Source organism: Haemaphysalis longicornis, unplaced genomic scaffold, assembly GCF_048455015.1.
Source record: "Haemaphysalis longicornis isolate Haplotype H1 unplaced genomic scaffold, Haemaphysalis longicornis Haplotype H1 scaffold_6, whole genome shotgun sequence".
In the NCBI taxonomy this organism is placed as follows: domain Eukaryota; kingdom Metazoa; phylum Arthropoda; class Arachnida; order Ixodida; family Ixodidae; genus Haemaphysalis; species Haemaphysalis longicornis.
In genome coordinates this window covers 90,502,570-90,527,741 of record NW_027526407.1, presented here as the reverse complement: position 1 = coordinate 90,527,741, position 25,172 = coordinate 90,502,570, and the positions used below count along the sequence as shown (strand labels likewise).

The 25,172-nt window shown below is 45.1% G+C and overlaps 1 protein-coding gene across 1 annotated transcript in view; it reads left to right on the top strand.

Annotated features, from left to right (window-relative positions):
* Positions 1-15,720: 15,720 nt before the first annotated feature.
* LOC144143135 (uncharacterized) overlaps positions 15,721-25,172 on the top strand; it is a 53,856-nt gene continuing 44,404 nt past the window's right edge. The window contains exons 1-2 of the mRNA XM_077674942.1: positions 15,721-15,858; positions 24,107-24,344. Of these exons, the coding sequence (XP_077531068.1) occupies positions 24,111-24,344 (234 nt within the window). The 5' untranslated portion in view covers positions 15,721-15,858; positions 24,107-24,110. The remainder of the gene's footprint in view (positions 15,859-24,106; positions 24,345-25,172) is intronic.

Genomic DNA, 25,172 nt, shown 5'->3' with positions numbered 1-25,172 from the left:
TGATTACAATGGAAAAAGAACCCTTTCTTTGCCAATCCCCCTAAGCGGGCATGCGCCAATTTCCGGGCCACCACCACCCTCAAGGCGGGAAATCTGAATTGCGCGGCCGAAAACCTAAGTTCAATTCATCAACAGAGCATTGAGCAAGCGAGAGGAAGAGGGTAAGGGTGGGAGCAAAGCGCGGATAACAGTATCACCGAGCCTCTGACGGATGAATCACTGCTGTGTGATGTTGACCACTTTCACGCTTAGTGGAAGAGCTTTAATATTTTTGCCTGCAGTTTTTCTGTGCGCTAAATAATGGCGACTTGTATGACAAGTTCTAGTGGCCCCGGGAGTTTCAAATGGCCCTGCTGGTATAAACCTTGTGTTTAAGTGTCCAGTTAACGTTTTGCCGTTAGCCTGAAACCAGCGACAAGAGGTACCTTATCGTAGCAACTAGTGTCACTAGGTAGGGTTACAGAGTATCGACACTCTTTTCTCCTATTATTCGGTGCCGCCGCCGTGATCATTGGCCTGTTTGCATCACGTGACCTTTGATTACACTGCGGCGGTTCCTGGGCGTCCCTATGTTGTTGCTTATGCGCTCTCTTTCGGTAAACTGGGGTAGCCTCAGCTTGTACTCCCTGCTCTGCGTCGGCGCGCTACGGGAGTCGTTCCGAACGCGAATCAAAGATAACGCGCTTCGCAGCATTTCAGCTCCAGAAGTCTGTCCGAAGATGCCGTGTTGCTGCGTCTTAGGCGGTGTTGTTTACAAATGACCTCCTCGAATTTAACGGTGAGGCCGCACAAGAGGATATCTGGTAACACTGATAAACACCAAAATGTCTGCCGTTGCTCACGTGCGTGCTTCAGTGGTGGTACTCTGTATCTTAGTCAGTGACACTAGTAGCAACTGTCTGGGTGCGTTGTTCCGCAGGGCTCTGTTTTGGGGCTGCTACGCTGCTTGATTCCGGTGACACTTGGCGAACTATGAAAACAAGCTGGGCCCATGAAGTGTTCGGCCCTTAAAAACAACAATACGACAGGTGGGCACAGCGTGCCATGCACTAAAGTGACACGCGTGGCCCTCGACAAACTCCGCACGCACCAACGCACCCAACGTGCCTCTAGAGTTTGCATTGTGTGTGGTTTTGGCCAACTCAGCTGCTTCCATCTGGCAACGTAGTTATGGCAAGGCCACATAGATTTTGCCGCATTGCAACGCCGCCGACAAAGGCAAAAAAGTAATTCATTCGAGATTCTTGTAAAGAGTAAATAGTGCTTCAATATTGTTAGGCAATTTTATGTTATTCATTAACATGGCGATGTTTTGTTCCAACACAAATTGTTGTTTCCGCGAGTCATATTTTTTTGCAAAAATTGAAGTATTCATACTGTTGAGAATTCAAAATTCGAAAGAAAAATTCAGAGGACCCTTCGACTTTGAATTATCGCGAGTCGTCTCTTTGAAATACAAATTGCTCAGCTATGGTGTGACCTGAAATTATACTCGTGGCTAGGATTTTCTCCGCTAGTTTTCCATTCGGAAGAATAGAGCACTTGATCGCGCTTGAATAGAATAGAGCACTTGAAGTTTTAAAGCGAGGCTTGCTGTTTGTAACTTGGGCTATCAATAACAAGGCCAAAACGCACTGCAGGAAAGCCAAATGTACACAACGGGTTTCCACGATGGGCTCAAGACGATTATTTTCATCATCATGATGATGATGATACTGATAAGCGCAAACCGCTTTAAGAAAGAAAACGATTTCTGTGTTCGCAATGAAACCTCTGTCCCTGAAGTAAAGGAGCCTAAGTCCATCTGACTCCGCCATTCCGACACGGTCCAGGCAGTTTTGATTTCAAACTTTGACTTTGACTTAGGTTGGAAGGGAACGCTTGGCTTTTTAACCAGTTTTTATTAAGAAAGGTATTCTGATTTGTTTTAGCGAGTGTATTTATTCGAAAAGTTTAAATATGAGAGCTCTTGTGCGTCCGGAAATACGCCGATCGCCGCAGTTTTGGTGCGAATTATAGATATGGTGTAACAAGAAGAGTTAACGCGGCACAACAATAGTAGGTGCCGAAGCAACATTCGCCCAATCGGGTATGCTGCGAGAATTATCGTGAAGACGACGAAGGTCCAACTCGGACGGTCATGCCGACGAGCTCGTACCGGCTAGACATGCAAAAGTGTCGTCTTGCTGCGCGCAAACTGATGATCCTGGGCCACCACGTGTCGGAGGACGGGATACACCGAGATGATACGAAGCCGAGAGCTGTAGCCGAATTTCTTAAGCCCACCACTATAAAGGCGCTTAGGAGCTGTATCGGTCTTTGCTCTTATTTTAGGCGCTTCGTACGCAACTTCGCCAGCATAATTTCGCCTTTAATTCAGCTCCTCGCAGTGCCATCAACATATCTCCGTGGTCACCGTCCTGCGACGAAGCGTTTGTGACGTTACTGTGTCTTCCTACATCCCCTCCGATACTGCGGCACTTCGACCCGTCCGCCCAGCCGAGGTCCACACTGATGCTAGTGGGATCTGTCTGGGTGCTCTGCTCGCCCAAGGAGAGCCAAGTTTTGACGAGTACGTCGTAGCATACGCGAGGCGCACGCTGACGAAAGCCGAATCGAACTACTCTGTAACAGAGAAGGAGTGCTTGGCGATAATTTGAGCACTGGGAAAGTTCCGCTCGTACTTGTATGGTCGCCCAGTCGATGTCGTCACCGATCATCAGGTCGCCTTGGTCGGTGGGCTCTCCGACTGCAAGAATACGACATCCGGGTCATTTACCGTTCAGGCCGCAAGCACTCTGACGCGGATGCCCTTTTGCGCTCACCACTGCCTGCTGAAGTTTCCTGCCTTGCCTCAAGAGCTAGTGACTTACGTCTATTGCCTCGTGCAGTCCGCAACATGTCAGCCGAGCAACGCAAGTACTCGTGGATTGTTTCTCTAATTGGGATGCTCTAAGGTACATCGCCTGCCGGGTTTTCTCCGGCCCTACGCTGCCAGGTTTCTCACTTTGCAAGCTACTCTGCCGTCGCAACTACTGCTCCGACGGTCGAAAGTGGCTGCTGGTCATACCCCGTCATTTGCGCAGCGACATATCCACCTCCTTTCAAGCTGATCCACCTTGCAGTCATGCTGACGTACTAAAGACATATGAGCGTCTTCGCCTGCGATACTGCTGGCGCGGCTGGTATACTTTCGTACGCAAGTATGTGCGCTCTTGCCCTGAATGCCAACGCCGAAAATCACCGCCGCCCCACCTTGCCGGTCTTTTGCTGCCACTACCTTGCCCAGCAACGCCTTTCGAACGTGTGGGCATCGACCTGTATGACCCACTTCGTTCTACAGCAGCCAGAAACCGATGGATCATTGTCGCCGTGGATCGCCTTACTCGGTACGGCAAGACCGATGCTCTTCCAGCTGCCACGGCTCACGACCTAGCCTCCTTCCGGCTTCGCCGCTTTGGTCTTCGACACGGGGCACCTAAAAAGCTTGTAAGCGACCGAGGACGGATTTCCTTGTCTGAGGTTAGTGAAGCCGTGCTCTCTAAGTGCCTCGTAGTTCACCGGACAACCACATCACACCACCCACAAGCAAACGGGATCACGGAACGCTTCAATCGCCCCATTTGGGACATGTTCTGCTTGTACGTGTCTGCGAAACAATCGAAGTGGGACCTCGCACTCCCATTTGTAATATTTGCTTACAATACGGCAACGCGGACGACCGCGGCATTCTCGCCGTTTTTCTTGTTGTATGGGCGAGAGCTGTCCTGCACAATCGACACAATACTCCTCTACAAGCTCGACGCAACCGAATTTACGCCGATTTCAGGCCTTGCTCGCCGCGCAGAGTAATGCCGTCGACTGGCCCGTTCGTTTACATCGACTGATAAGCAGTTGCAGAAGCATCGTCCCGACGAATGCGTCAAAGATCGCAGTTTTGATCCCGGCTTCCTTGTGTGGCTTTGGGTGCCCTGCTCAACACTCGGTCTCTCCGCAAAACTGATCACTAAGTACCATGGCCTGTACAGAGTTATTGAGTGGACCTCGCCCGTCAATTGCCTTGTAGGAACAGTTCCACGAACTACAGATCATCACCGTAGACGGCGTGGCATTGTTCACGTGGATCGGTTGAAGGCCGACTACGACCCTATAGTTTCGTCGTGCCCTTGAGTAGCCAGGATGACTCCTTTTGCACCGGGCGCAATTGCAACAAGAACAGTCGATGCGGCACAACAATAGTAGGTGCCGAAGCGCCATTCGCCCAATCGGGTATGCCCCGAGAATTGTCGCAAAGATGGCGAAGGTCCAACTCGGACGTTCACGTCCATGAGGTCGTACCGGCTGGATCGACGCTAGGCCCGTTGGTTTACGCTACGTCTTGAATAAACCTCCGCGATCAACTACCGTCGTGACTGCTATTCCCCTTTGCAAGGGTAAATATCCATAGTTCTCGTATAATGCAGGCATGCTCAAAGTTGCGCCAAAAGCACATATCTATGTACTGCTCGTCCATATTTATGCGCTTCCGAACTATGCCCGACACCCATAAATAGCAACTGTTCTAGAGCGACAACGCACAGCTCTGTCAATGCATCGTATATAAGTTACCTTAATACAGGATTTTCTTCCGAACGATGACAACAAAAAGATGCAGAGACGATGTCGATGATGATATTGCTCCAAAAAATTAGGCACACTCTTTCATGGGGATTGGATTAGAAGAATTTGGTTTAGTCACGGGGTCTAGCGATGGGCGTGGTCTTGCGTAGACGTTGTCTCTGGAAGAAAGCAAACACACATAACGATCGAAAATAGTAAACATCCCAAAATGCCACAAAAACATTCAAACAAACTACACACAGCCCTCCAAACAAATAAAATAGAATATACAAGAACAAAACAAAACATTCAACAAAAGATACAACAAATTACATACAACAATTTGTTTTAGTTACTGAGTCCACGTAAACGATACCAAAAAGAGAGGCCAAAAGAATAATTCAGCCTGAATGGTAAACAATTAAAGTGGACAAGCGGGTACATTAACATGAACGACCTCCTCATTCGTGGCTGCATACTTCCTTCCTCCAGTAACCATAGCCGTGGTGTCAAAATTGAAGCTAGATGTCTTTTGAATGCGTGAGGGTGAAAGCATAACATCAAAGGTTTTTTTAATTTTTTTGCGGGAGGTAAAATGATTAGTGTAGGGAGAATGTTTATAGTTCTTTCCGCTATATGGGGCTGTTTTTAGTGGAATGACATTTGAAAATACGTGATATGTTAGTTCAGATGAGGTTAAGTTAGGTTCAGGTTAGTCTTAATTCGGTTTACCTTAAATTTGGCTGGTCTTGTGTTCAGCATCTCTGAGTTGCAATACGTTACAATAGGTTTTTCATGTACGTGATATATGTGATGGACCTTAACGTCCTGGAAACAGGCTCTGCCAGTAGCATCACGTGATCAAATGGAGCAGCTTGTATACAAAAATGAGGAGCAGAACTACCATGTATTTTATTTCGGTTTCAACCCTTCCTGGTGTGCCGTCTCATGTTTGGGCAGTTTTTTTCTGTTTATATTTCCCTCCTAAAGCCTATTTTAATTTCGTTCCTGATATGTTTTTTTTTTATTTACGGAGTATACAATTTCTGTCGGTGAGGACCCCTTTCCTGGCCAATTCTCTTCAGTGGGTATAAGGATATCTTCTGGAACCACCACCACAACCACCCCCGTATACTGCACGTAAGCACTATGAGAACAAGAAGCATGGCGACCGAAAGGGTTCTGGACACGCGGTGCTCACTTTTAACAAAACCACAGGATCGGTAGCCAGGATAGCACACTCCTAACCTGTTGTCGACGTCATTCAGCCAACACATTTTAAACCGAGGTAAGATATCATACGTGGTGATTGTTTAAGCCCGGAAGACTTAGTTTTATCGATTTTGAGGGATCTTTATCATCTTAAATTCTTGTACAAACTATATACTCTTGCCTCGGGTAGCACAAACAGCCTGTCCTGTGCAGCACAACCTTTTCACCTGTCGAAGATTTTCAAGTCAGCTTTCAGCTCTTTATAGACCCTCTTTGTGGTCTTGTGATAGTCTTTTCAGTGCCGGCTATTCTGTAATTGGGGTCATCCTGCCACTACGAAGTTTGAGTCCGCCTATGCTCTGCTCCGCTGCACTGTATTGAAATTCCAATAGATTTGCAATGTGATTTCTTCCAGTCGCTGTCGTGTCTCATAATTGTTTTCCGATGCCTGAATTTTTGTACTTAGTTTCTTTTCCTTTATTTTACAAAACAATTTTCTTGTTACTTCTTCAACAAAGAGGGTAAAAAGCTTTGAATCCGTTTTAAATATTTTCCTCGATCATCGTAACGTAGACCGAATCTTATATCGTCTCTCATCACTGATGTTTGGCCGGTCCCTTGACTTGGTAGGCAACAGTAATCCAGGAAAACCACACTAACAACAACAAAGGGTATCTAAAAATCTGATGCCCACAAATGAATTTCCCCGACTACTCCTGATATAGCAGGAAGACCCTAATGCCAGCAGCCTTTGCTCCCCGGTTCATCGTCGCCACGGATGGAGGGGATGAAGGTTGACAAATCGCCGTGGAAGTCCAAAGTTGATGTGTTTTCACTCGTCCTCGGGAGAACTTTCGCCGGTTTTCGCGAGAGAGCTGTTCCGATGACGACCTGCTCGATTCCACCAATATTGTGAAGGCGGAGGCACACAAGGTCGACTTTCATAATATCAATATCATGAAGAACCAGCTTGAGGCCTATAAGGACTCTGCTAACTACGGCGAGGGTGTCAAGGACCCATCTGCGTGAATCTTAGAAACATTGCGGGAAATATATACGCAGAAATTACGAAAAAGGCACGGCTTTCCCATGCCCTTCATTAAAACAAGGCCAAAAGGTGCGTGGGCTGCTGCACCGTCAACTTTGCGACACTGCCATTTATCACAAAAACAAGATAATGTAGCCATAATTTAGAAAAATTGTCTTGTTACATTCTAAACGAAAAGCACAAGAATGACAGGCGAGTGTCCTTATGGGATTCCCACAATCCCCACTTGCGAGCTTTGGAGAACGAAATTGGCCTGCTGTACAAACGCGGGACGAAGTCGAAAACCCACCAGCAGAAGCGGCGGTAGAATTTTGAGCAGCAGTTCTACGAGCTGAAGAACGACATGAAATTGCAGCTTGATTTTCGGCTATGGGCGGCGATATGCAGGTGGTTTTAGTCCTGCACGAGCGAGAGAAGGAGGACCGCAGTAAGTTGAACTGCGCGATATTTCGAGCCTTGCTTTCGGACAGACAGCAGCTATGCCACCTGGACTTCAAGAAAGTGGTGCACGACTCGTTGCCGGTGCTAAGATGACGCACTTATTGAACGTGTGGACGAAGGAGCGAAGAAAATCTGCGAAAGTTTGTACATCACCCGAATCAATTTTTCATTATCACGTCTCACCTGGAGTGAATCAGCGTGGCAGACTGCGTACAGCAATGGTATCTTTCGATGAAGAGCTAGAAGTAAAAGCAGCCAATGGACAAGCAACATTCCTGAGTCAGCCTGCCTGCTTTTCAGCGCAAGAAATTTGTGAGCTTGGCTTCTTTACCAGACCCCGCCCTATAGGCGAGGAAGCTCAAGATTCACTTCCGTAACTTCCATCTTCAGCGAATGCCCCGGCTCCTCCCCTCCCCCCCCCCCGCGCCATGAATGGTATGGGCATGACGGAGACTATGATTATATTGTCTACCAAGAACGGTACCCCATTGCGCAGATACGTCTGGCAGTGGTAACACCATTGAGCTACAACGCTTCTGGGCCTTGGGTGGCAGCGCCGTGCACCTGAGGCTCCAAAAGTGCTTCGTCTCAGGATTCGGGACACTGGTTAGATCGACCATAAAATGCGGACCCATACTTGAGCCAAAAGGAATGCGCAGAATGTGAAGAGGGGTAGAGGACCGCGGTGGTAGAAATGAGAATTCCACGTATCTAATCTGGACTGAGCTGCCATTTGGGTGATTGGCTACACGTGGGTCAGGATCTCTTGAACATGAGTATATAAAAATTATCTACTACTTTTCCAGCAACAGTGTTCCAATGGCAATATTGACGCGAGCTGGACTATGAAGGAGCGGGTTTTATGAAGTAAGATCAATGCTGGAAAAATAGAATTTTTTGCTGTTTTGTCGATTGGCCTGATGTTTATATCTTCTTAACAACTCTTTTTAATGTACTGTACCTTCAGAACCATTCTCGATACAAAAACGCGCTGTTAAGTTGAGCCAAAATTTGTTTTTTATTCACAAAGCGCTAGCTACACACCCTTTTCCTCTTTTCTTTGAACTTGGCTTGCTCTACCTTGCTTATGATATGCTTTCTGTGGCTTCTTCTGTTTTTTGATTACGCAACAATCATATTGCAGAAAATGCGGTTTGTGTATTCACCAAAAGAAACTATTTTCCTTTTTTGGAACGATTGTAAAGATCCTTATTTGTTTAACATCATTCACGTATTGGCGTATTCCAGGGAGGTTGTGACCGTTACTACACCAGGGTGGCCACTCTTGCTCTGGTGAGGGAGTGCATTACCGGCAATGGTCGCCGGGGTCAGGCCGCACCCCAAGCCCCTTTGTGCAATTCCATCAATACGCGGATTTTTTTTTAATCCGGTGGCAATTGTCCGGCACCGGGATTCGAACCACGGTCCTTCTGCACGCAAGGCGGATGCTCCACCTCTACGCCATCGCTGCATATGGCAGAAACTTGGAGGCTCACTAAGAGGGTTCAACTTAAATTGAGAACGACTCAGCGGGCAATGGAGCGTAAAAAGATAGGTGTAACATTAAGGGACAAGAAGAGAGCGGAGTGGGTCAGGGAACAAACACGTGTTAAAGACATATTAGTAGAGATTAAGAAGAAGAAATGGACGTGGGCAGGGCATGTAGTGCGAGGGCAAGATAACCACTGGTCATTAAGGTTAACAGAGCGGATCCCTAGAGAAGGCAAGCGTTGCAGGGAGCGGCAGAAAGTTAGATGGGCAGATGAGATTAAGAAGTTTGCGGGGATAAATTGGTCACAGTTGGCACAGGACCGAGGTAATTGGAGAATAATGGGAGAGGCCTTTACCCTGCAGTGGGCGTTGTTAGGCTGATGATGATTATGATGATGATGATGATTCAAGTATTAGTTGTTTCTTGGTTTTATTGTTTGTCATTTGATTGGTTGATTGATCGATCGATGGATGAATTGATTGAATGATTGATTGATTGATTGCGAGGTTTAACGCACCGACTGTACACAGTCGATGAGCCACGCCGCGGTGAAGTGCTCCGGATTAATTTTCACCACCTTGGGATCAATAACGTGCCCTTAAAAATCTAACACTCGGGCGCTTTTCACTTCCTGCCTCTATCAAAACAGCGGCTGCCGCGACCAAGAATCGAAGTCGCGTCCTTGAGCTAGAAACACAACGCCGTAGCCACTGAGCCGCCGTGGCGGGTGCGGTAATGTTTCTACGTGCGCATATAAAAGTACTACAAATAAGAAACCCTTGCTCCAGTAGCTGCATTGTTACAAGACAAGTTTCGTGCTAATATTTTTTGGTGCAATTTGTGTGCCTTGCGATAATATTCTCATTACGACGCTGTTGCGATGAACAATGTTGGGCCACAAGATAGGAGGTTATTGTTAGCTTCCGTGATAATCTATTGGCGTGGGGCACACCACCGAAAGGATGTACCGCACCTATGTAGATAAAGAAGAATGAACAATTAGCCTTTATTTGGGGCAAATAAAACGGTGTAAAAGCAAATTCTTTTGTTGAGTTAAACTTTTGCTGAGTTAAAAAACTCTCTGTCAAGAGAGTGCTGCAGCCAAGACACAAAGGTACCTGGTATCTGGGCTGAGGGGAACCCCTCCGTCCCGCTCCCCCCGAGTAACTGCTGAACTACTACCATTCACTCAATTAAATTCTTCTTTTCATTTGCCCCTGTCTCGCTCTCTCTGGAAAAATCCTTGCTCATAGGGAACACAGAGAGCTAGGAAGAAAATTGATAACAATGAACTACTGCCAATTTGGTTAAACGAAAAGCCTAAAACACTCACGCGCCTCCCACAAACGTTCGTTTAATGAAACGGCGTTCAATAAGCTGTCCGCACGTCGTTCATAAGTTTTTTTTTTCTTGAACAGCTATCTCGAACAGCTTTTTAAAAAGAGCGTATATGTTTCCACCTAATATTAAATGCAAGAAGTAAAGCGGGTCGGCAACACATTAGGTGGTGAAGGAGGGTACAACACGTTGGAGGTGGTAAAAAAACGACAAAGACATCTCACAACTAATCCCTACACAATATGAATAATTATCAAAGAACCGCTGTTTAAAGTGAGCGCACCCCTAGATTTCTTTATAATTCCAATTTCTCAGGAACTTAGTGGAACCACTGCTGGAAAGTGATATTTCGCATGGAGAAGAGATCAACTTGTAAAATGACATTCCACAACTCTAAATAGTTTTTGCCTTGCTGGCTGTCACAGGCTAGCGCCCATAAATTTCTGTGGGATAGTTGCTTTGCTCTGGAACGTGGCAGAGTTACCCGCAGAACTTCAAACTTCGTACAATGCTAACTGTCACCCTTAGTATTTGCAGTGCCAAAATTCTTTTATTTACTTTAAGTAACTGCGCAGTAATTACTTCTAAAATAAGTACGATGAGCCGAAAAGCTTCACATGGTTTTTTGGATCTTTCTCGTGTTTTCAGGGGCTACTCCTGCCGCTCATTTCTGACCTATTGCACAGATACATTTAGTCTTCAAACCATATACCGCAGCTCACCTACGCGTATAGCAACCGTGTGGACCTGAAATTGGGTGTCTAGGAGCGCCTCCCGAAGTGTCGTGCGATAAGGCTGGCTTTTTTGTAGCACGCCCCGGGAAACCGAGTGAGTAAGGTACTTGTGGGGTCGGGGGAACGCTTGGAGAACCTCAGCGCTTATAGCTGGTGGCATTTTCATAGGGCGGTGGTAAGTGTAAGCATTTCTTTCCAAGTCTGGTAATATTCTTTATGGTCTTCAAGGCTCACCGATAAAACAAATTAGCAACTACTTCAAGCGCAAGAAAAAATGCCATACGCCAGTTTTTGCCAATGTTTGGCAGAATGAAACCTTGCGTTACGCCAGTTTTCAGCTTTGCATGGGATCTCGAGTTTGTTATCGCAGTCAAAACAGACGAGACTGTAAAAAAAAATGTGTAGGATTGCAGAGATGTGTACGGTAATCTTCAGGTTCAAACAAAAGCTTTCAGTAAACACTTATTACCACCGAACGTTTTTGAGGACGCAACACAGAATGCATGTTACTCTGCATTATCAGACGCATCTTCCAAGGAAAAACATCAGTTCTTTTTGTTTTGCACCACGCCAGGCAAGACACATGCGCGATGCGGAATTAAAAAGCCGTAAAAAAATGTTTTATTCAGAATTATTTTAAAACGCATACTTCAGTGTGAACTCCAAAACAGCAGACACAAAAAATAAACAAACCGCGGCTTCTGTGGCGCCACCTTATAGCCGTCAAAGCACGAGCAGGTGGAATATATCGACCATTTGCCTGGAAAGAAGTTAAGGATAACTTGAATAATTCTGTAATAAATCTGCTACTAGATTTTCGTTTTGACGTGCCACGATATGAAGAAGCGCAGTCGGTGAGGCGCGCCGTAGTGGAGGGTGTCGGAATAATTTTGACCACCTGGGGATCTTTAACGTGCGCCGAAATCTCATTCATATCGTGCCACGATATGAAGAAGCGCAGTCGATGAAGCGCGCCGTAGTGGAGGGTGTCGGAATAATTTTGACCACCTGGGGATCTTTAACGTGCGCCGAAATCTCATACACACGGGTTTTTGCTTTTCGTTTCCATCAGAAAAGGGGCCTCCGTGGCCGGGAATCGAACCCGCGACCTCGTGCTCGACATCACAACGCTTTAGCACCTGAGCCACCGCGGCGGGTTTTATTGTCTCTTACGTTTGGTTTTAGGTTTTATTACGCAATGGTGGCGCAGAGGTAGAGCAGCCGCCTCATCTGCAGAGGGATCATGGTTCGAATATCAGGGTCTCGCAATTCCCGCCCGACAAAACAAAATTCGCATGTTGATGGAATTGCAAAAGGAGTCTTGCGGTGCGGCATGATCCCCTTGACCATTGCCGGCAACTCACTTCCTAATAAGAGCAGGACTGGCCACCCTGGAGCAGTAATTGCCTCTACCTCCAAAGAATATGCCAATTAACCATCGGCCTTGAGTCCCAGGCGGCTTCGAAGCAACTGACCACCACGGTGGTCGGACCTGTGCGTCAGAGGAGAGCACTAAAAATAATCGTATCCGGACAGGCCGCCATTGACATCTCAACCTGGCCACGTTTAAAAGGAGAACCTTATCTAGCGAGGTGAGCCCAAAGGTGTTTAAGGAATCAGAGGGCATTAAATGAGAAGTCTGCTGTTATCTGACCTTAATCAGGTGCATTACCCCCTGCCTTTCTTTCAAAGCCTTCCTTACTTCTTCTGTCGCTACTGTTCGGATGGTTATCTCCTCTGAACTACTTTCTGGTTCGGTATTATCCTGTAAGTCCCAGCTCCTGTACAGATCTCAATAGAACTCCTCGACTTCTATACCTGTTGAAGGATGGTGGTCACATTTCATCTCATTTCAGTTCATTTATTAGTTCCTTAAGGGTCCGAAGGCATTACATAATGAAGTCAAATACATAAAGGGAAGGACAATGAAGTAGTATATGATATATAGAACTGGGCGTCAAAAAAGAAAAAAAAATAGTGACCGAACTAGTAAAACTGTAAAGTAAAATTGTAAAATTGTACTAGTAAGTTTGCACACGCCATTCTTAATGACCGTAATTTTACCAAAATATCGGAAGAATGCGAACATCATCCTAATCCTTAAGAAAGTTGGCATGAAGGACTTCAAAAATTACAGTGCGATCAGCTTACTGTCAGTCATCTACAAGGTACGTACCAAGGTAATCGCTAGCAGAATTTCTGCAACCTTATATTTCAGTCAACCCTAGAAACAAGCAGGATGTCGTAAATGCTTTGCAACTATTCACCATATTCACACGATTAATCATGTGATGGTGAAGTGCGCGGAGTATACTCAACCCCTATATATAGCCTTCATAGAATATGAGAAAGCATTTGACTAGGTGGTTCCTAAGAAGTCATTGAGGCATTGCGGAACCAGGCTGTATACGAGCGTTACGTAAGACTACTAGAGGATATCTACAATGGGTTCACAGCCACCATCGTCCCCCTTAAGGAGAGCAGTAAAATACCTATAAGAAGGGGTGTCCGACAAGAAGTCACAACCTCCCCAATGCTATTCAAAGCATGTCTACGAGAGGTATTAAGAAACTTGGATTGGGAACAGGTGGGCGTAAGGGTTAATGGAGACCACCTTAGTAACAGTAACCTCAGATTTGCTGTTGATGTTGCCTTTATAAGTAACTCGGGTGACGAATGTCAAAGCATGCTTACCGCACTGTACCATTAGAGTAGATCATCTTGAAAGAAACACACACAGCGCGCAAAACAACAGGACGAAAGACGGAGGGATGTACAACACAAGCGCTGACTCTCAACTAGTCTTTATTAGAAACCCAAAGAATATATACACGCAAGTGTGCACATGCGCAGAGGAACTACATGCGATTAAAGCGACACATCACACCGTGATACGCTAAAAGATTAAATAACAAGCACACATTCCAACTAACAGACACACGTGGCGACTAATTGACATTTCACGCAAGCATATGCCCAACTATCTTTGCTTCCTTTTCGTGGAGCTTGATGGAAGTCTGGCTGACGCAGTCATCTTGATAGAAGTTAATGTAGAAGGCCTCTGCTATTTCTCGAACCTTCTGATTTCTGTGCTCGAAGAGCACTTCCGTATCAGCGAAAAGTGGTTCACATCCACGCGTTTCACACTTTTTACAATGTGCGGGCAGATTTGCATACGTGCAGTTTTTCATTGTCCCTGCGTGCTCTCCTAGTCTCCTAGTCTGAAATATGTCGGGTCAAGATATGGTGTAGAAGTTATCTTCTCGGCAAAGAACACAATAGGCAGGCTTTGTTCCATGATGAACAAGAGTCGTCCCCTTGGTATCAGCCAGAACACGTGCGGTGTCAGTCACAAGCGAGCCGTTGTGCCTTGCAAAGTAGGTATTGTGTACCGCATTACGCTGTCCTGCAAAAGAGTGTATGTGGGGCAGACGGGGCGTTGCCTGAATATCAGACTAGGAGAGCGCGCAGAGACAATAAAAACTGCACGTATGCAAATCTGCCCGCACATTGTAAAAAGTGTGAAACGCGTGGGTGTGAACCACTTTTCGCTGATACCGAAGTGCTCTTCGAGCACAGAAATCAGAAGGTTCGAGAAATAGTAGAGGTCTTCTACATTAACCTCTATCAAGATGACTGCGTCAGCCAGACTTCCATCAAGTTACACGAAAAGGAAGCAAAGATAGTTGGGCATACGCTTGCGTGAAATGTCAATTACTCGCCACGTGTGTCTGTTAAGTTGGAATGTGTGCTTGTTATTTATTCCTTTAGCGTATCACGGTGTGATGTGTCGCTTTAATCGTATGTTGTTCCTCTGCGCATGTGCACACTGGCGTGTATATATTCTTTGGGTTTCTAATAAAAACTAGTTGAGAGTCAGTGCTTGTGTTGTACATCCCTCCGTCTTTCGTCCTGTTGCTTTGCGCGCTGTGTGTGTTTCTTTCAAGACGATTTACCAACTCGCCCAAGTTTAGAGTAGAGCCCTGAGCCGGAAAAAAATATTCAGAAAACTAAAGTAATCATCAATAAAATCAGGAGAGCACAGCGGTTGGATATAGGTGGCGAGACAGTGAAAGTGGTAAGGCAATATATCTTCTTGGCCAAGTTGTGATCCCGGATCTTAACCATGAGGCAGAGGTGATTGGAAAGATAAGAATGGGGTGGAGTGCACGCGGCAGACATTCTCAGATAACAAATGGCATGCTACCATTGTTCCTGAAGAATTAGGACTATTAAAGCTGCATCTTACCGTGAGCACACATACGGGGCAGAAACTTGTATGCCGATAAAAGGGTTCAACTTACATTGAGGACGATTCATTGAGCAATGGAATGGGAGATAATAGGTGTAACATTAAGTAATTAGCAAAGAGCGGAGTGGGGCATGGAACAAAGGTGTCTTAAAGGCATATTAGTAGAAATTAAGGAGAAGAAATGGACGTCGGCAGGGCATCTAATGCGAAGGCAAGATAACGGTTGGTCATTAAGGATAACATAATGGATCCCTAGAGGAGGCAAGCGTATCAGGGGGTGGCTGAAAGTTAGATTGCCAGATGGGGGGTGGGGGATAGACATATACGGCTTTGCCGTAAAATACGCTGTCTGGATTCATGTGTTCTTTGAGTGATACTAGAAACACCTGTTTGTCTACACAATAAATGCAGCCTAAATGCGTTTACGTATCTGTAGCCAAAACTCGGAATTTTTATCTTTTTATGTGCACATGTCATCTCTATACATCTCGGGGATTCTACCCGAAACCGTCGAAGAATTGGAGACCGAAGTTTCGTTTTGGGACTCCGCTCACCACTTTGTTTTCGGCTTTTTGCAGTGATAACGATAACGCCGGCGTTTTCAAGCAAGCTTGTCAGCAATATAGGAAAAAGGCAAAGCCAGCTGTTATCGTTTGTTCCCACGGCAACCGAAGGAGTCTCACTGTCACTGCTTGGCTGAGTCAGTCGAAGGCTGCTGTGCATAGTCGCTCATTGCACAGAGGTGAGTTGCTTTCATGATTCATTTCCACGCTTCTGTTCTGTCATTTTGTACAAGGTAGTTCCTAGTAGAATCAGACGAACTCTTATTTAAGTTTCAGGCGATTCTATCATCGAAGCGCGCAATCAGGACTCGTGAAACCGCCCCTTCGTTCGACTGCCGGAGGGAGTCCTGCGTCGATTACCTTCCAACATGTGCTAGATATGGCAGTTTTTGTTTTGATTGCGTCATCCTTCATGCATGCAATTTATGGAGGTATTTACAAGTGGATAGCAGAGAAACAAAGAAAACCGTGCGTGCCTTTTCCAATACATGCGACGTCACCTCACTGCCATGCTCAAAAGCCTTGCTTAAGCATTGGTATTTCCCACATTTGACATAACTTCTCACTAATATTACAGTACGTGCCTTCTCAGTTGAGCCAACTTGTATATTTAATTAGCGGCGGATTTCAGCGCTACTCGCAGCTTAGCAAGAACGAAGTGTCTGTCCCGAGCAATAGCAAAACGAACTGGTGAAGATTGCTTGCGGCTTCAGATAGGACTGTCCCTCTTTTGTAGATGAGAACCTAGCATGCTTGGTTGCGTTCCAATGCGCAATATGAACTTAAACCCACCGGTATAGTTGCTTCTGTGTGCTTTCAAGCGCAAATTACACCAGCGGAATTTAAAAAAAAATATCGTTGACTTGACGCTTTCTACCGAGCTAAATTGATTTGCTCGCTGTTGAGGCGAGTAAAATTCACAAAAAAGAAACGCGCTGCGTCTAATTGTTGAAAATAGATTCAAGTTACTTGCATAGACAGAGTCCACAAACACCTTTATAAACCCGCGCATTCGCGAAATTTGTAAATTTAGCAGTTTCTCGTAGCGCAGCATACATAAAGAGTTGATTGATTGATTTAGGTTTACGCACCGACCCTACAGAGGCGTTAAGCCGAGCTGTAGTGAATGACTCCGGCTGAATGTGGACTACGTGGAGGTTTTCAGCTTGCGCTGAAATTTAGAAAGCAAGGGCTTTTTCGCGTTTCGACTGTATCAGAAAAGTGGCCGTCAGGACCGAAAATAGAACCCGCGTCCTTGGACACAGCAGCGCAACGGCTTAGCCCCTGAACCACTGGGGCGGGTAGCATCCAGAGAAGGCTTTGGGCGTTTCTGTTCATATTTGGCGTTGGGACGATTAGGGTGACTCATTAGGGTGCCTCATTAGGGTGTTTCTCCTCCTTATTTACTAGTCAAAGTTAAAGCGCTCTCCACTCAAGCACGCTCCTTCCCAGTGCTGCGGTGGCCGCTATCACGTCTTTCTGTTGTTGACTTGGTGTTGCTACATCTCCGCGACGCCTGCGCGATAGTGTTCCTCGCGGAGAGCTTTCTGCGGGCGCGAACCTCTAACTTTCAGCCAGTGACAGCAGTTCAGTTGTCGAAATATTTCTCACAACCTTTCCGTTATTGGCGTGCTCATTCTTAGTTACAAAGTCACTGCATGTTTTAGGCAAAAATACCAAAATGCAGTGGGATATATGCGGCCCCAGTTAAGGTATCTGTTGGATAAGATATCTGTTGGATCGGGGCAGAGCGAGCCACGCAAACTTCGACCGCGTCGTCTGGCGCTGAAGCGTGTGTGAGCGAGACGTGTTGAGCAGAGAAAGTGACGTGTAGCCCCCAAACGCTGAACGTGATCAGCTGTGCCGATTGACAATCCAGGGCGCTTGGTTGGGTGCCCACGCGCACATCGATGCCTCTACGCAGAATTGTAGCGTCTGATATGATATATTTTGACACGGGCTGGCGTGTCCCAGCTTATTTTGCCGCCGGGTGTACTTATAATTTAGGCAAGTGTCCTAGGGTAACTTTCAGGGTAAATTGTACATGGTTAGTTTTGCAAAAACGGGCCTTCTTGTGTGGCATGAACATTACACAATTGTTCCTGGTCGGTCTAAACGATATTAGTTCCACTATTGAACCGATTGAACGCCATTTTTGTCTCTAAAGAAGTTGTTGCCAATAAAAGTGGTCGTTTTGACACTTTTCATGCAGCAAGGAGATACCTACCAAAATCAGAGTACACTATTTCCTCCTGCAGGAAAATTATGGGTTTTCTATTGACATCTCGAAAGACCCGTTTTGTCGTGGCACTCTGGTGTAATTAGTTGTGCTGCACTAAGTAGGAAAATAAATGACATTGACGTACGTGTTCAGTTGCAAAATGTTTTTTAGTTGGATCGGTAATTTATTGCTGCGATTATTTTTCTTTATTTCACTCGGCAAAAGTGACCACACAAAGCTGGCGCAATGTATCTTGCAAAATTGTTAAAGTTAGCTAATTTTGATGGCAGCGTGTTATGCAATAAAACGTCCCCCTACTAACCGTACATAATGCGTGGGCGCACCCTTCACATACCACAAAATACCACAATGCCTTGTTAGAGTAACAAAGACACCACTTATAGGCAAATTTTTCCTGAATTCCTTTTATAATTTGTAAAACTAGGAATCATCAAGCAAATCACCTGTGACTTTGCGCGCAGAATCTGTAACCACTATTGAGAGTTGTTGCCATTTGGCTTGAGCGGAGGAAATCAAAAGCCATTTTAGTAGGCGAATTCGGGAATATAAGCTTGCTGAACGAGCTTTTTACCTTACATTTAGAGCACATTCTTTTTAATGCAGAAAGATGGTTTGGCTTAATGAAATTTACTGCGAACACTTCTAAATAGAAAGAGTAAGCTTATCGCCTTCTATGCCCCAAGAAACTGCACAGCCGTCGAGCGCGTTGCTTCTCTGACACGACTTGGCCAACTGACATAAGCAACATTGCCAGTTAAGATACCCGTCCTGTCGAGCCATACCCATTGTCTAGTGACACAATTACTAGCAGCCCTAACAATGAGCCAGGTACAAGTCTAGTCACTATAAAAACCACGTTGAGACAGTGGTTCTTCTGCAATACCTTTACGCAAACTATGTAGACAGACCGTAACGTGTTCGACTAAATTTGTTTTACCGTGAGCAGCCGCCTTACTAAGAGGGGCCTTGTAAAACGGCCGTGGATACGCAATGTTTGCGTCACTAAACTTACTATTCGGTGGGAGCAGTGAAATTACGGAATAAATTGTTTATTTCCGAGTGAAAAAGCAGCGTTTCCGTCCGGACAAGCATTGAGGACACTATAAAACTGAAAATCTCTCGAATCCAACAGCCGTTTGTTTTGTGTGCATGGCCCAATTAAAAATATTGCCGTTATAACGTCGTAGAAATTCGGGAAATATTTTTACAAAACGCCGGTATCTTGGTTTTCTTTCGAGGAAAGTACTGTAAAAGCTGACAGAAAAACTTTGAGCATACAGTCTTGCGAACTTTATCAATTGAGATTGAACGTATGTGATCAGACGTCAAGGCGTATCAGAACAGACTAGCGATAGGGCATTCTCTAGACAAATGTCTATCGTATACATTTTTGGGAGTGCAGTTATTCATAATGAACAGTACGCCTCCAGAATATCATTCAATGCGCGTAAAATCCGAAGTGAATACGCTTCCCGCATGCATACTACGACGACAGACGGTAATCCTAGTGAGAACTACACGCAGAAGTGAGAAGAGAAACAAGTAAGGAAGACAAGGCAGCTGATATACGGGGTTTAGATACCGAAAAACCAGTGCTTTCTGGATGCAAGGAGATATCTAAACTTCATGCGTCTTCGAAGGTGTCACCTTCGCTTTACATCACTGCGCGTGACAAAAACGTGTGGTGCCATAAACCACTGTTCTCGAGAGACTAGGACGTTGAAAATTTTTTGTTACGTCGCGTATTTGTGGAATAATTCACCTCTTGTAGCCTTAATTGGAGAAAGGGACATACTACTATAAAATGCCACATGCATGTTCGTTTTAAAACAGTAGTGCCACAATTACAGCTAAGGTACAGGTAGATTCCCACCTATTCTTGAGATGCGGCAGCGTTTAAAGCGAGCCTTTATATACCTATACAAAATGGGCTGGGCACGTCTACCGAAAAATCTCTTGCGGTACAACCTCGTGTGCTTCCGGGAAGCACCATGTTGGGGGTGGAGTTACAATAAAATGGATAGGCCATGGCTGCGTTTATCTTTCTGGCAGGAACAGAACCAAGAAACAGAATACCCAACTCATGCAGTGTTTAACCAGGAAGACGTCAAAGAACTACAGAGAGTAGCACGTAGGTAAACAGAGGCCGCAGCCATGCTGCTTCAACATCTTTGCGGTGTTCATGGCTACATTTTTTCATAATACGCTCGACGTCACAGTGATGCCCATTTTTAGCGTGCCTCTTCCGGATCTTGTCGGGTGGAACTATAAACACGACCAAACTAAACATTCTTCTATTCCTGTTAAACGGTTCACACATCAGGCAGGGTATTTTGTGGGGTTAAAGGAGCCAACTAAGTAATTACACTAACCTAAAGCTGTGCCCATCGCCACTTTGTACGTCTATGCAAAATATATTTCTACCAACTTTAGACAGTAAATAAAACTTTAGAATGACCTTGGTTAACAAGGTGCCCGCCATAACATCAAAGGATTTGGAGATCTTGTATGGAGCAAAATAAGCGGCAACTATTCACACATCAAGCGATTCATGAAGGATCTACAAAAGGGTGGCAGCGTTGTTGTGCTACGAAAAATATAAAACTGCGCGTTATCTTGAGTAGGTAACTATTGGGTAAAAAATGTGGTAGATCCCTTTTTATTTAAATCTTTAAAACACGAAAGTGAAATGAAATGTGCTTTCACAGGAGCAGTTAAGTGTTTATTGCGCATCGATATGAACTTTGAAATCGCTATTTATATTTTGTCGGTAAATCTCAATTAGAAGCACATCATTAGACACTGTATTACACGCGGCGGAGCAGTGCGTAAATCAGATTAAAACCCCCGGCGCTCGCGCATCGTGCCAGCAATCCGAACGGTTTGTCAGCGCATTTTGGTGAAGTGACGGTGAGCTAGAGCGAAATTAGCATGATTTGCTGTTCGGCAGCAGTCCTGTGGGCGTGCTTGCCGAGCGACGTCCCGCTGGATGGTAGCTTCGGCAAACGTGTGGCCGCTTCGCTCGGGCTCCATGGCGTGTTTGGCAGACGCTTGCGTTGCGACGAACTCAGCTTGTGGAACGCGACTGGCAGATTTTGCAGCGAAGTTGAATTGTGAATGCGTGAACGCGTTCCGCTTACCGCTGGCGCGTATCTTGTCGGACCAAAGCACTCAGGAGACGGACATTCGCCAGTCGGTGTCGTTGCCAGTCTGCCTTAATCCTGCAATTTTCCCAGAAGAGGCCATGGTGGAGAAATAAGTTGCCATTCCTCTCACGTGGCACGGGTCCACCACACCCTCAGAATAGAAGGCGGACGGATAAACGCTGCTGCATTCTGCCCTATCGAGGCGCCAAGTATCGGCGCTCATTAGCATCATGACGGACTAACGCGCTTCACCTGTTGTAGACAGTCGCACCGTCTGTACGGAGAAAGAGAGAGGGAAAAACATAAGGCACGTTCGTACACATCTCCGGACTTCATTTTATGGCCGACTAGGCACAGTGCTTCTCACCTAACGTTGATGCCGAAGTAATGTGAGTTCGATTCATAGCGCCGCTGCTTCAATGAATCTTGTTCTCGTGATGTCATTTCCGTGACGGATATGACGTAGGTGAGGGTTGTGCACCCACGCATGAAACACGTTCGTGTTAAAATATTCCAAGGATTCTCCAGGACACAACCTGCGTAATAATGCCGGCGTGAACATAATTTATAAGCATGACTATGTCAGTTTGAGAGCTATTCATCAGCCGATACTCTGTCTATACATGTTGTTTACAAAGATATGAATTAACAAGAAAATAAATACTCTGTATTCTGAATAACCGAGGGGAAGGCATAAGTAAATAAAGTGCGGGGAAACAAGGAAAATATCATTTGTATAAGCGCGGCCTCGCAATAAATGGATGAGATAAACGTAAAACTCTGTTATTTAGGAAATAAGAAAAGCAAGTCACAGCCATTCGCACAGAGGGATATCCACGCATAGCGTCAAATACTTCCGAAGGTTGAGGAGTTAAGGGGATGTCACAGATTTTGAGTAACATTATGAAGAAACCAGGCTTACGAGATAGGCTAGAAGCCGCTGTTTCAAACCTCCAGAATGTCTGGGATGTCCTAAGTGTTGTGTATGGAATTGCGTTTTTACTAGGTTCTGATTTGTTAGTTCTCGGAGAGTGAATAGGGCGTTCCACATCGAAGTGAGGTTGACCGCACTCCCTGATTAGAAGTAACGGGGGGGGGGGGGGGGAGCTAAACAGAGGCTAGCAGGTCGGGCAAAGCTGAAGTTATCGTTTGAGAAAGGAATTCGTTTCGAGTTTAATTGGGCCATAGTGCAGATGTAAAGAAGGTAACCCAAAATATGAGTTCAATGCTGCATTCAAATATGCTGCCCTGGCCTTTGTTTATGGCTTCTAATCTAGCTTCACTTGTCTGAGGTGTTTCTCTGCATATTCTCATTTACTACGTTGTGTAACTTATGGAATGCTTCTCAAATATCAATCTGTTATCCCTAACTTTCCCTTTGTTTATTTACTTACCAGTTGTGCGTTGAAGAAGAAATGCTGCGGCAATTCTACTAGGTGGTGGACATGCTTGCCTTGACCATTTCGTCAAGTTAGAAGTATTTCTGTTAGAAAATGCCACAAAACATAAATCAGTATTATCTGTTCAATAAAGGGCGGCAGAAATCTGCGAAGTATAAAAAGTTTTTGCATGGTATTTATAGGCTATAAAAACTTTTGTATCAGTAGACACCTAACAGAGAAGAAATTACTAAGAAAAGAGAGATTTAGGAAACGCTCATACGAAATTTAGAGCAAATATCGAAGAAATGTAGGGGCGCTACAAGTGACAAAATTAAACATTTAAATAAACCAGTAGAAAGTGGACTTTACGTCTTGGAAAGAAGGCAATAGAATACCTGAGCAAATGTTACTATTGTAAGCAAGTTTCAGTGCTGATCCAAGCGACGCTCAGAAAATCAGGCATAAGATGCCCAGAAACGGCGGATACGGGTGATCACCACACGGTGCAAACTGTTATTCAGTGCACTACCGCGATCATAAAAGAACGGTATACAAATGTATTTACTCTCTCTGATGAATCATTGAATAGATTGTTTGGTAGTTACTAATCACTCGTATGGACACCGAGGTCGGTCACTGAAACAGAAAAGAAGCAATGATGAGCAAATGGCTTCTGGTTATTAAAGGAGCGTGTTGGAGAGGGAAGCAAAGAGAGTTGCAAGTTTAAATAACAGAAAGATGTGAAGTCTAGTTCGCTATAGCTTGCGGGTAACGCAAGTGTTGGACTGTCAATGTAACATAATGTTTTCTGAAAGGTGGTGCTAGATGTAAAAGACACATTATGGTCGCCAGGATAGCAGGATGCTTTTCTCTCTAAGCACTGCTTCGGATAGGTGAGAATAATGCAGTGTTTAAAATCTCAATAAGATCTTCGTTTTGCACTATACAAGCAGAGGCGGGTGACGCTGACAATCTTGATGACAACGGAGACCTGCAAATAAGTGAGCTATCTGCTATGACAACACCGATCTATAGGCGAAAACAAATTCCAGAAGACAACACCTCATTTATAGACAAATACAAAGGTAGAGATTTCACGCCCAGCGATATAATTCCAATGACAAACGCGGATGCGGTGCATTCGGCACCTAAATGTTTTCGGGTGCGCCAAAATTACGCTGCTTTCTTTAGGGTCGTAGCAGTTTGATGGCCCACATGTTTGTTGCTGGTGTTCTCATGTACGGATAGACACAAGCCATGAAAATTATCTGCCCTACTCGTGTGGAAACACCCAGATTATAGCCGCTAGACATTACAACGGCGCTCTCTCTTTAGTGGACTGGTGGTATCTTGGATTACCTCATCATGTTGAACACCTTCACAATTTTTCACGCGTATACCAGCATTCCGCGTCTGCACTCTTATGGCTAGAAGTGATTTGCGGCTGTAGGCACACCTACTTGCACATGAGTCGTTTCGTGGACTTCGTATAACCGACAGCTGTAAAAATAACTTTGGTCAATAAATTTGTATACGTTAAAAATATTTTAGGGCGTGAATGTGAAAGCAGATAAATGTGCTATCAAGATTTTGCATGCCCGCGTCCACTCTGAGCAGTTACCAAACATATCAAGGATATTGAACTTAAACTGTGCAGGAAGATGCCGGTACAAGTTCTTCTCCGAGGGTTCGAACCGGACCTTGCCGAGGATCAGACGGTTACATTCAGCGACGACTTGCCCCTCTCTGTACTGTGCATTGAGTGCAAAAATGTCTCGTCAAAGCTGTACAAGGACCCGAATGGACATGCATATTGCGGAATGTGCAAAGTATTGGGCACGACTGCGGACAGCTTTAATTGCTCGAGGTGTCAGGAAATGTTCAACGTTGAGAAGGTAAGAGCAGGAGGTTAGAGATTTCCCTTTTGTTCTAACTTTCATTTCACAATAGAAGTATAAAATATCACGATAAAGTATATAAAACTCAGCTGCTTACAGAAACATATATTGTTGGCATATAATGTAAAAACAGGTTTGCACACTACCTAAACTTTCAAAAATCGTTAATCTCTGCAATTGCACCGCTGTTATTGCCACAAAAACTTTGCTAGTGGTGTTGTTGCTCTGACTAGGAAAGAAGAAACATCTGGCACAGTGCTGACGTATAAGTGACTTGCGGAGCTGCAACTTTTAACTTGGAGAACCTAAACTGAAAGCAATAACATTTATTACCTGAGAAACCAAATCCAGGCTTTCGCTTTTCGTTTCAATGGCAGCCTTCAGATTCCTGTCGAATTTTATATTTTCTTTTATTAGAAATGTTCAGGTATACTTCATAGTCCAAAACTGGTTGAGACAAAAAACTGGCTAGATCTAAGCAATGAGGTTTTAAAAAAAGGGGTGCATAACGGTCATTGTATTATTCAAGATTGAGTGCCTATGATGAGCCCTACTTCAAGTGCAGTAATATATTGCGGCAGAGGTAATAGGAAATGTTGCATATTTTGCCCGCTCTACAGAGTGGTTTATTATGCTAGGCAGTTTAAAATTGACGAGTTTAATTGTTTTCATTCTGCCTTTCTTACTACTCTCTCTTGAAGCTGCCGAAAAGTGGCGTTGTTTAGTGGGGCAAACCATATTTCTCTGGGCTTACTACACATCCAGAGCATTTTTGTTCCGCAAAGCGTAAAGATACTCCACCTCTTTGCTCCACCACTTCACGCT